The sequence below is a fragment of the Sinohyriopsis cumingii genome, chromosome 4 (genome assembly GCF_028554795.1).
Source record: "Sinohyriopsis cumingii isolate HCF-2022 chromosome 4, ASM2855479v2, whole genome shotgun sequence".
Taxonomy (NCBI): Eukaryota; Metazoa; Mollusca; class Bivalvia; order Unionida; family Unionidae; genus Sinohyriopsis; species Sinohyriopsis cumingii.
Window position 1 is genome coordinate 118346621 of NC_142964.1, and position 13134 is coordinate 118359754.

Here is a 13134-nt window from a genome sequence, read left to right on the forward strand (position 1 = left end):
TGCGACTCTCCACATCTATTCAGTGGAACAACTACCTCCATCCCCCCTTTGCCCCTCTCCTAATCACCGAAACACCTCCTTTGAACTCTCTTATGTATACAACTGTACAATAATTGTTTGATACATACAAAGTGTTTCTGTCCACTTTTATTTTAAGAAAAGGCTGACAATAAATCCAGACATTCAAATTATTTTCAATGGCAGTAAGTCCATTGTTTGCCCAAAATGCTCCCTTGTACCAAATAAAGACTGCAGTAAATGGAAAAGGAACTTATTGTAAAGGGTACCCATCTTTTCTTCCCATCTTAAAATTAGGGGGCCAAATGGGCTCAAGATCATTCACCAGCTGACATGCCAACAGCCAGATGCAACGGAAATAGGCCAAAATGTCAGTGTCAGTAACAAGCTTGCTTTTGAAATTTCTTCCAATACTCTGGATTGTGTACGTTATGAAAACAACTGTTTTAAGGTTTATCCAGCTGCTGTATCTTCATTCACATCTGATGGCACATGGACATCATTTGCCAAATACTGAAAGGCCTTGATGTCACAATGCTTTCTATCAAATTGTCTTTTTAAAAAAAATAAAGTTGTGTATGCAATATATTTGGTAATGCTGCCATAGTTAATGGTGAATAAACATCATTTCAACAAATGTGAAACACAGTCAACATAGAATGCTTTCCTTCAAATTTGTTAAGCAACCTTTACAAATAAGTTTATTATGTTTCTCCACTTGTAGCAAAAGTAGCCATATTTGATGTCAATTTTCATCATTTGTAGAAATTTTTTAAAAAAATCATTTCAAGATGCTCTATCAAATTTAGTAAAATTCTGATGAGTGCTTTTTGAGAAGTTATTCAAAGTCGTTCTAATTTTAGTAACACTGGCCCTAGTTAATAGTGAATTTGCATAATTTCTACACAAATCTTAAAACTGTTCATGCCGAAATTGTTGGGGGTCAAAATTTAGCCTAATTTTAATCAGCAGTTTCTGTGAGGAAGTTGTAAGTTGTTAACATTTTGGTTAAATGGTAACCTTATCTGAAATCCATCTATATCTGAATGTTATAAATTTTGTTGAATGGCTTTTGAGATTTTATTTAACTGTTACTGCTTTTAGTAACAACAGACATTTTCAAAGGTCGATCAATATTATTTGAACAAATCTGATAGACCTTAACATTTTCTGCCAATTTGGTCATATCTTGTTGATTGGTGTTTACAAAGAAGTCATTGAAAGTTTTTTTCTATTTATAGTAACAGTGGCCTAATTTGATGGAGGGTGGGCTACATGCCAAGATGCTCTCTTTTAAACAACTGTAACATTCTTTTCAACAAGTTTTGCGAAGAAGTTCCAATTAACACTGAAGGTCATACCATGTGATCACTTGGCCCTTATGGCCAGGTGAGCTGAAAATGACCACCTGAAGCACAGCTGTCAGTAATGATAATGAGAGATCTAACAATGCAGATAAGAACAAAAATGTTTGAACTAATATTCAAACAGAGCTGAAATAATTTCATACTAGATTTATTACACAATTAATATAATTTCATATAAAAATCACAGTATCACTAATCATTGATTGACATGCGCTTTGACATACAAGTCAACTCTGAATAATTCTATGGTGGTAAAAATGAATGACAATGGAATATTTAACAATAATTAATTATCTGAATTAATTTATATGATTTAAGCAGTTACAATCATTTAACTAAGTGTCACATAAAGAATCAGTAGATGTGGTTTTTAACAAGGAATGGAGATAATTATACCAAATCCATTCAAGGTGAAAAGAAAAAAGCCCTTATACTTTCAGTAATTTCTTGAAGCTAAACCGAAAAACATTCGGAATGTTACCAACAGGTCATCAACAGGACATGGGTTTGTTTTTGAGGTCCCTTTTTGAGCTTGAAGTCTGTACAAAAGGGTGGATTTAAGTTTGAGTCCAGTCTTACTGCTGAATACAAATGTAAGATATATGTGTCACACCTGTGGCAACAAACAGAACAGAGACAAGTGTAACACAGATTATACCTACCTGCTGTACTTGACCCAGCTCTGTGACTATCCTACAGGAATTTTCAAACAGCTCTTCCAAATGTCTGAAATGGCAAACTTCAAAAATGATCCTTTAATACTACTAATGTCGCTACAGTGTTATTTTAAAGTTTATCTTTAACCATATGTAATCATTTATACTTCTGGTCCACCTGAAAAATGCATAGACCCAGATCTGCCTTCACATACTGCACAGACAGATGACTTTCCTAAAATGTTGACATATCTACTCAACGTGTAACTTCTATCTTCATATGATCAGTACATCGATGACTCTTGCAGTGTTTTATTGCTTAAGGCACAGTGACTTGTAAAACTTGTACAATGTTTTATTCATTAAGGCACAGCGATTTGTAAAACTTGTACAGTATTTTGTTAATTAAGGCACAGCGATTTGTAAAACTTGTACAGTATTTTATTAATTAAGGCACAGCGATTAGTAAAACTTGTACAGTATTTTATTAATTAAGGCACACTGATTTGTAAAACTTGTACAGTATTTTGTTAATTAAGGCACAGCGATTTGTAAAACTTGTACAGTATTTTATTAATTAAGGCACAGCAATTTGTAAAACTTGTACAGTATTTTATTAATTAAGGCACAGAGATTTGTAAAACTTGTACAGTATTTTATTAATTAAGGCACAGCGATTTGTAAAACTTGTACAGTATTTTATTAATTAAGGCACAGCGATTTGTAAAACTTGTACAGTATTTTATTAATTAAGGCACAGCGATTTGTAAAACTTGTACAGTATTTTATTAATTAAGGCACACTGATTTGTAAAACTTGTACAGTATTTTATTAATTAAGGCACACTGATTTGTAAAACTTGTACAGTATTTTCTGAGAGCTGACTCTTGTAAAATACAGACTTCTTGAAAATACAGTATTTTCTTAATGCTGAGGTTGAAAAAGCATTTTCAAAAGGCAGAGAGACTGGTAAAATAATGATGACTCATACAGAAATATCTTAAGGCTGACACTGGTAAAATAATGACAACTTGAACAGTATTTAACGATGATATATTTGAAAAATGATGACAAGTACAGTATTTACTTAAGGCAGCAACAATGGTACAATAATGATGACTCAAAGTATTTTCTTAAGGCAGCAACAATGGTACAATAATGATGACTCAAAGTATTTTCTTAAGGCAGCAACAATGGTACAACAATGATGACTCGTACAGTATTTTCTTAAGGCAGTGATAATGATACAACAATGATGACTCATACAGTATTTTCTTAAGGCATAGATTGCTAAAACAGTGATGACTTATATACAATCAGTACATCAATTTCTTACACAAATACTGACACAGTGGCCTGGGAAAGTAAAAATGGAATAACTTTTAAATGGAAAGGTCTACAGTGAACATTCATGAAGTGCTTTCTTCAAAAAATTAACTAGCATCAAGATAAATTAATCTTCTTTCAGACCTAAGTTAGTCTCTTCTTCCTATACTAATAAATGAAATGCTTGAATCTGCTTGATCAATGAATTGATTGATACTGCAAAAAAAGTTGTCTATTAAGAATGCATGCAGTTTTGTCTAAGGTATCAGGAGTTACCTTCTCTTTTCAGACACTGTTGCACTGTCTCCACTTCCATATGAGGCATCTCCACCAAACAAGATCTGTTCTATTGTCTTTGTAAAATACAAGCTAAAATGAAGAAATGTATAAACTGAGAAGAGAAAGACCAGACCTTTATATATCCATGCTTAAAATAAATAACTAAATAAATAAATGCTGACACCTTCGAACATGAAAAGATTATAGCTTTGGCCAAGAAAGTTGTAACTTGGAATCCTGCATCAAAAATCTGCATGTGCATCTTACATTCTTGCACATGTATATTGTGCAATGTTTTCATAAAACAGCAGTTTTCACTTGAATGAAAGATTGACATAAATAAGCATAAAATCACATTTTCCAAGATATTTCATTATCCTTTCATTTTCCATGATGCTAGCATTTACCAGTTAATACTTGATGCTCTTTCTTTTTCTGTTGTTGTTGTTGTTGTGGGGTTTAACGCCATTTTTCAGCACATGATAGGCTATGCATGGAGGCCAGTATTAATGGTGGAGGAAGAACCAGGGAAAACCCTGGGAAGAACCACCAACGCACGAGAAGCTACTTGCACGCTTTCTTACATACCCACATTGGCCAAATCGTAGACTCGAACCCACGCAGACAGAGGTGAGATGGCAGTGACCATAATGGAGAGAGATTAAGACAACTTGGCCACTTGGGGCCCCATGTTAATACTTGATGCTCTTTCTTTTTCTGTCACCTTAATTATCTTCATATCAATGTAATGCAATGCTGGGAAATGGCAGCTACAACAAGTACACTGAAACAAAATATAATGCTTTCTATATTTTGTTTTTCTTCAAAAAGTGTTGAAATAATACAAACATGTATAAAAAATAATATTTTATCACAAACACTGTTGATCACTAGGAATCTATCAGCAAGATACCTGCTGTCCACATGGAAAGATGATCCCCAATAATATTCAAAGTTTCAAATTTGTATCTTCAATGGTCTAGGATGATATACACGACATTACTAATAGATGGACACAAGTAAAAATGGGCAGGACAACATAATCCAGGCCTTTTATTCCATAGAAAAGCAATGTAATAATTAAAAGAGAAGCAAACCTTTTCATGACTTTGTTTTGACAGCTATGTACAGAGGCTGCAATCACAAGGTCCTTCTTTAATTTTGGCATACTGAAAAATTAAATTAAGACAATTTAATTAATAAATATAACTAAATTTATTTTTTAATACAGAAAATCACCATATCATGTGGATAAACCTACTTGCTTGACTGATATAGTACTTGATATTTTTCACAATTAATAATAATGTTTTGGTGATTTTTGAATTAGCCGAATGAAATGCAGCTTTCAAAAATCTGAAAGTGAATCAAATCTTTTGGCATAAATTGATGCTCATCAGCCTCACTGCTCAGTCTCTAAATACAAGGATACAAGACTTCATCTGACTGGCTGATAAAATGTGTACTTATGGCAAAAACATGAGTCACCAGAACATTACCCCGAAGTGGCCATTGTCATACCTTCACAGAGGACAGTGATTTTAATCAGACTGCTAATGATACAAGAGAGTGACATTTACTGTATATGTCATTGGCTGCTGACAAAGGCAAGAAATTAAAGACCCACTTAAAGTCTAAACAGTTTCTAGTCTGGTCCCCAATACTTACATCTCCTGAAGCTCTTCCTTAGTCATGGAGTCAAATTCACTATATTCTGGGTCTGACAGCGTTAGCAGCTCAGCTTTATGCTGCAGCACCTGGGCCTTTAACCAGTCATGATACAGGAAACCATCTTCTGCCCTATAACTGTTCATCCTTGTAGTTTTATTGTTGGCACAACTGTCATGCACACTGCCAGCAAAATCTGTGTTCTTTGTTAGGGGACTGACTGTGAATCCCTCAGGAGTTATTTCCTGTGCCTGGCCTAGAGAGCTAACATTCAAAAGTTCAGGTGTTCCTGCTACAGACATTTTTCTGTTTCTTTCTGATACATATATTCACATGAATCTGAAATAAAGACAACATACAGGCAGTTGTCCATATTTATAAACAGGCTGATCATGCTAGGACATCCAGTAATGTTTTTTAAGGGGTCCTCAGAGATAAAAATCAGGAAGAGTAAAAAATTAAGCAGAATTCTCAAATTTGGCAATTTATTCCTAAATATTGTTATCCCAATGGGTCCATTCTTTACCAGAATAATGGGCTCTGGCTCACAACTCAAGAAAATTATTTGGGTCATCTGGACATTCACTTATGTTTTCTTCAGCATGTCTTGGTCCTGTAACAAACTGACTTTTACATACACATCTATTCCCTGAATAAATCCACTGATATTTAGCACAAAACTGCAAACTCTTACATGGTTCATCTCGAAACTTATGTTTATGGTGTAAAATGGTAGAAACAAGCTTTAAATAACTTGAAATTGATTATGTTACTTCTGGTGAATATGCACCTAATTATAGTTAGAATTTTACTGCTGGGACAGAAAAATCCATTACCCAACAAAACCAAATTTTAGCTTCAGGGAACTAGTGCATGCATAATCTTTATTAAAAAATAATCATGTTGCTTTTAGCCAACATTTTTAGACTGTCATATGGTGATATTGAAGCCGTTTTCAAACACCTCCACATCATGTACTGCACTTTCAAAATTGTAATTTAAATAGCTGAGATATGGATATATAAAAATAAAGCACAATATGTATTTTGAGCTAATTTTGACAATTTATAAATTCTTTTAAGTTTCTGCAAAAGGATTTGAACTAATGTGAAAGGGAGATAATTTAACCTGGTAACTTAGATGATACATTCATATACAGCAACAAGAAAAAATCAATTTTTAAAAACCCACACTCACTCTGGCAAGCACCATATTAAATTGAGGATATAGAGTAACATATAGATGATAAATGTAACAATTCTGATAGTGATTACATCAATACTTTTTCATTTATCAATAAAAGTAATAATCTGATCAATAATAAACTGATCAGAAATGTGGCAAAACTGTAAAGTTGGTTGACGGTTGATTATTGATTTTACGGGTGGGGGTATAAGGCTATATAGCAACACAAAAAAGGTTAAATGATAAAAAAATATATCAATGAAAAAAATAAAAAATCACAACAATCATGTGATGAAAATATATGTAGGTTCCCAATGAAAGGGGGATGTAAATAGTGCAAAAATGTTAATTAGATAAAAATTTAAAAAATGCAGTGATTAACATAACAAAAGTTACAAATGCTGGTTAAAATACTCAGAGGAAATAGGATTGCACAAAAACTACATTTTAGAATAAATGTTAACTTCCTCCCAGAAATTTAAAATCCAAGACACATTTATGGTATCCAAAAGTTCCTTCCGGTGCACAACATTGTAGTTACAATCATGCTTGGGTTGGAGACAGCAATAACATGTCATAAACTGCTTCACAGCAAAGGCTTCATTGTAAGAAATGTACTTAGGTGGATCTTCACCCTTTAATATGTTGGAGTGGGTTATTCAAGTATGACCAGTTCTACTTCTTGCAGTGACTACCTCTAAATATGATTGGCTCAAAAGGTAACATGAACCAGATACATGGGTTTTATTTAAGTATTACACTTTCAGCCAATCATACTTCTCTGTTAACATGTGTGCCACATAGTCTTTCGAAAATGAGTTTAACTTGCATATCATCTGTGTGGACTTAACATGACAAATGTGCTATGGAACAGGATTCCTAAAGTTGAATCAATTTAGGAACTTTCGCATCTACCAGTTCTCAATAATGAAGGAATGTATCACTGCATCATAAACGCTGTATATCTCAGTAAATAAAGCTGTATACGACTGCAAGCTTGTACCTGCAGGCAAAATTTGTGCAACCTGGGATTGCGCTGGGCTTTGCCAATATCACAAATTGTGATTTTGTTTCCTTACTGGTGACAAAATATACCATCTGGCAATTTTTTGGGTAACAACATTTCTGGCTGTTAAAAACTATACAAACAATCTTGGGTTCAGAGTGGATATTCAAAGGCACAATGACAGGAAGCCGCAAATCTGGATATAAAATCGTTACATAAACAAATCCTTTCTTCATACTGACAAACCACCCTACTTATGGCATTGTTATATCATAATCTGGTTATGCTGATGTCTGGCCTTAGTACAGTGTGCTGTAACGTAACCAAAATATTTGTGCTACCTGACTAACTATAATCAACCACCTCTGAAGGCAGAAAAATTCTGTCTTGGTCAATGTTCTACAATTATCTGATGTTGCTGCAGCAATAACAAACAAGCATTTGTTTGGTCCTTCAAAGAGGGAATTTAGGAACGCCTTCAATAACACATGTACCTGCATCAAAGTAAGCCGAAGACCTTTGATCAAAGAATATCAGCAACAAACTTAAATAAAAGCATTGTTAATTTTTCATAGCGATTGGAACGTATTTATTGTGCCATGAAATTTTCCTGTTGCAACTAAAAAGTTCCTGCCTATGATCACTACCAATGGCGATGTAAAACCAAAGTTGAAGTTCCAATATTTTTAAACGAATCTGACTGTCAAATGAAATGAAAGTGTTTTCATTTCCCTATGAATAGCCTCATCCCCTTGGTAGCCTCGGCATCACAGTTGCCTCTGACCAAAGTCTATGCCAGTTTAAGTACAAATACATGCAGCACATAAACAACTATACAGCCACATGCTACGAGGATAGTGTGTACAAGAGTGTTTCGTTAAATCTGTTTGCTGACAATGGGATACAGATCAAATGAGAACTATGATTCAAATATATATATATATATATATATATATATATATATATATATATATATATATATATATATATATATATATATATATATATATATTGTATTTTCTAAGGGGATTTGATAAATGAATTTTCTAACATGATCTTATACTCAGATTCATGAATATTTCATGTATATGCACATTATTTATCACATTGTGCAATACTTAGTTTGGTGCATTGCAGAAAAATCAATATAGCTTGATGAATAGGAAAATATCTCAGAAGTAAAATAAGCCATAGGTTATGGTCGTGTGCCTTCAAAGACGAAAACAGCAGATCAATGGTAAGGCGAGGAAAGTCTGTTTTTGGAAGTTACTTACAATGTCTGTTTTAAAGTAAGATAAGACAGACAGACAGGGTCATTTGTCATGGTTGTAATCTGAGGAAATTTTGTCACTGGGTATGACTTTTCCTTCAGGTTATTGCGGGGGGGGGGGGTAACATTTAGTCCTACATGTATTTATGTTGTGGGCGTCTAGCATCTAAACAAAATCCACATGTGCTATGTCTTACATGTAGGACTCAAGGGTAACATTAAGGTTGCGTCGTGCACCTGTGATTAGTCCTACGTGTAACTTGTAAGACATAGCACATTTTGATTTTGTTTAGGTGACGCCCAAAACATAAATATCAGCGTCAGGTCTTACAGTTAGGGCTAACCTGTGATAAGACCTTTACTATACTGTAGAGCTTCTTCCCTCAGATGTCAGCTAACCCAGCATAATCAGTTGATCGGAAACGAAAACCAAACATCATCACCAACGCATAACGCGTTGGCTCATCATCAACGCTTCGCGCGTTGATTTCTGATGCAGTAATGAAAAGTATACTAAAGCCCTATGGGGATTCCCAAGTGGTATCGCCTTAATAGGACGTACCGGCCTATCGATGTTGAACAACGAAAATAGGTTTCGCCAAAAGCTTTAACGCTTTCAACAGGGCAATAAAATAAAGTTTGAGGGCAGATCAAGTATTATACACATATAATAGCAAGAAGGTGACATATTTACCTCAAAATAAATTAATACTCCCACAAACAATACTTGATTCTCGCGCTCAATTTGTCTGGTTTATTGAAATTGACACTAAGAAGATAAAACAAAATTGAATTGCACGGAACCACATCGCGTGTAATATAATACTCTACAACGGTTTGATTCGTTCCGGAAAAATATGATTCTATCTGTTGAATTAGAACACTGCTTATTTGATGAATTTTTTCCAATATATGTTATTAGCAAAATATTTGTAAAAAAAATAAATGAACATTTAAACATATGCATGATTTATTTTAACTATAACTATGCAACGATATTTAATTATGAGAAGCTATGAAGTAAAACCAATCTCAAATAGTATGTGTGTACACTGACCGAAATAATCCGTTCCATGTATAAAGGTCCTTATTAACGAAATTATTAGTTTCTGTTTTTCCTTTTATTTGTTTGTTTACTGTTGTTTTCTTTATAAAATAAAATTCTTGATATATACTTCATTTTAATACAAGTTTACAAAGCACATGAAATATAGTAAGAGATTTTAAAATTCGTTTTCTTCTATAGTGTTTTCTTTTGCATAGTTTGTCTTTTTTTTAAATGGTAAGTTAATTATCATAACGCATGTTGTACCTTATTATCTAATACATTATACCATCATCCTTGCATGACTTTTGTGCGTTGGAATGTTTTAAATATATTGCTTGTACTGACCTGAGATCTTACCAAAATTGGAGCGGCTGCTGGTTCCTGGTTGGTTGATTTTTAACGACAACTAAACATATTACAGGCTTTTTGAGCCCATGAATGGGAGCTAGTTTCCATTCCCTAGGACACGTCAGGCAGCCGATGTCAGTTTGCGACTGGATTATGAGTCGGACGCCCTAACTACAGAACTATAGCTACTGGCTGGAACAGGAATCAGATCACAAGTATTAGTACCGGTTCGAATGTAGTCCCAGTCTATTTTTTTTTTTTTTAGAGCATTATTCCTGTATTTGTTGTGGTGATACAAGAGTTAGAATAAGGCATTATTCGTATACATTTAAAGTTATTTGTTTATTCTTCAGAATATAAGGTTATTATCTGGTTGTCTGTGTGTGTTTCGGCGATAGTGCATTGTGAGTAATAAGGCAATGATAACGATCTGGAAGTGAAATCTGTGTTCCATCGCACATTGCTTTGTTTACAGTCCAGTCTCTCAAAGAAATGCCGGTGAACCTATGACAATAACTTCGCTGAAGTTTATATTTGAAGGTACTTTAGAATTAGATGTGTTTTATTATCATTAGGACATCAAGGAAAATTCAATACTAAGAAACAGATGTAGAGAATATATAGTAATATTAATTATAATCTGATTCCAACAGAGGAATATTTAAGGACCAGAACAATATTGCGTGATGTCAAGTAGTCTCGTCCTATGAAATTTGCCGCGTGACTCATCGAGAGCTTCACCAAACGAGGGGACCTCTTCCCAACCAAAGCAAAGAGAAAACAACTCAGGTTTCGATGTGAACAACTACAATTTAAAAATATGTCATTTAGTTCCCTTATGGACACACACACACACACACACACACACACACACAGAGAGTAAAGGGTTTTTGGAAATATGTAAATTTGGTCCATCTTCGTCCATACCTAACATTTAGCTTATGTCTGAATATATAATACTAGGCTCTTCATAATTAGGTTAATGCCTTCTATCTTACAAATTATGGAGGTATCAACATACGAAACTATCCAGTGAGATCTTATATATGCTAATTTTGCTTATTTATTCCTAGCCTGGTATGTTTAGATTGTGTTTTTTTTTATATTAAAAACTTTCTTTACCTGGGAGGATGATGTCTTTAGTTATCCCTGACCCTAATTTACTACCTACTGTGAATCTAATGTTGAAGTTATTACTGTGTTGATGTTATTACTGTATTTTTTTTGTTTTCTTTGTTTTTGTTTTTTGTTGTTTACTTGAAACGTTGGCTTGTTTGACCCCAGCTCCTGTTTATTGTTGGAGTCCTTGTTATATAGCTATGTCTTTCGACCACTCCGACCATTTGTTTGTCGTAGCCGGGCCGGGGTAGGGTGTGTGGTGGGGGTTAGGGTTTATTGTTATATTTTTTAAATTCTGCATGTACATGGTTTATATCTCAGGTTTATCCAGTTGGCCCGGGTATTTACTTAACCGGTGAAATCGCGTGACCAAATTCTATGAAATTAGATTGCGCTAACATTTCAAATTAAACATGTGCTTTAACAAAACGAAAATTACTGTCCATGTGTATTATTATTACACAACTAATTATAAAAGAGTGATATAATTTCGAACTCCTCCGTATGCTAGAAATCGCCTCACTATTCTACTTTCCACACCTCATGCGACAATTCTTCAATACCGTAAGATTTGCCCTTTTTCTGTTGTTTTTACTACTGTCAGAACTCCTCCAGGTAAATTATTAAATGTACTATTATAACATTGCTATCTAACTTAATTTGGTTATTCTCTATGAAAGCTGACGCAACAAATTATGTTACGATAATTAATGACCATTTGTCATTAGGTATGGAAGAAGATTAACAAAATTTACATATTAAATAACATCCATGCATCAGAGAAATACATATTTCAGTCATTATCTAAACGTATTTCTGGAAATTTTAATTTAAGGTTAATACCGGTACTTATTTTTGCCGGGTACAAATATTCTGCATTGTTGAACGGTGACGGTGCATGGATGTAATTTAATTATAACCTTTTGAGCCAATCATATTTCGGCGTTGACGTGTGTGCCGCATAGTTTCCCTTTTTTGAAAATAGAGTCGCATGTACACGATGTATGTGCACTGAAGATTCTTGTATGCAACAGGATTCCTAAAGTTTAATCTTGAGTTGTTTGTAATTCAAGAAGGAATCATTCTTTGTGTTTTTGTTCTTGCAGACGAAATATATAATTTAATTACAAAGACAAACATTTTTTTTCTGTATCAATTCAAACTATTTTCCTCTGGATTTAGTATACACACTATGGGAAGTATTTGCTTTGTTATTATTTGAATACTGATAGTTTCCAGGACTTGAAAATGGACAGTAATAGTCAAATAATAAAAATCTATATGAAGGACAGAGGAAACATGCTTTCAGTGTCGGAGTTTTAAAAAATGAAGGTGATATATTAGTGACAAAAGATACATGAAAGCAATGTTACTTTTTTAAGGCAAACAAATCCAGGAAGAAAGTTCATCCAATCCCAGAGCAGAAGGAATACATACTCTCTCTCTCTCTCTCTCTCTCTCTCTCTCTTATCCTTTCGGAACTTTATTTTTGATTTTGGAGAATAGAACAAATTAGTGATGTATAATTTTTCGTTCTTTATGGAATAGGGCCATTAATATGTAAAAATTATCTTGACACACCATTCAGAAGGACGCAAGGTGTCTATCAACTTCTCACGAATGAACGAAGCAAGTAATGTCGAAACTTGCTTGAGTCGATGTTTTCTCTGTTTACAAAGGCCTCAAGACAACTGTTGCTGTCAAAAAAGGGTTCTTAAATGCGCTAATACCACAATTATATTCCTTTAATCAACTAACGGCGAAACATTTACGAGAATTAAATTTTATATGGTACTTTAAATTCACAAACTTTAACCAATAACTGTCCAATATACCAAAAGGAT

General features: G+C 33.8%; 1 protein-coding gene across 2 annotated transcripts in view; it reads right to left on the minus strand.

Moving 5' to 3' along the window:
* The window catches only part of LOC149801974 (uncharacterized), a 28476-nt gene extending 18888 nt beyond the window's left edge, over positions 1–9588 (minus strand). The window contains exons 1-5 of one of the 2 annotated variants that reach the window (XM_089956369.1): positions 9470–9588; positions 5315–5653; positions 4744–4815; positions 3644–3736; positions 2048–2111 (exon numbers count right to left, since the gene is read on the minus strand). In XM_089956369.1, coding sequence (XP_089812495.1) covers positions 2048–2111; positions 3644–3736; positions 4744–4815; positions 5315–5616 — 531 coding nt within the window. In that variant the 5' untranslated portion in view covers positions 5617–5653; positions 9470–9588. Of the gene's footprint in view, positions 1–2047; positions 2112–3643; positions 3737–4743; positions 4816–5314; positions 5654–9119; positions 9342–9469 lie in introns of those variants that run through there. The other variant, XM_089956370.1, reaches the window with a different exon arrangement.
* Between the last annotated feature and the right edge of the window lie 3546 nt (positions 9589–13134).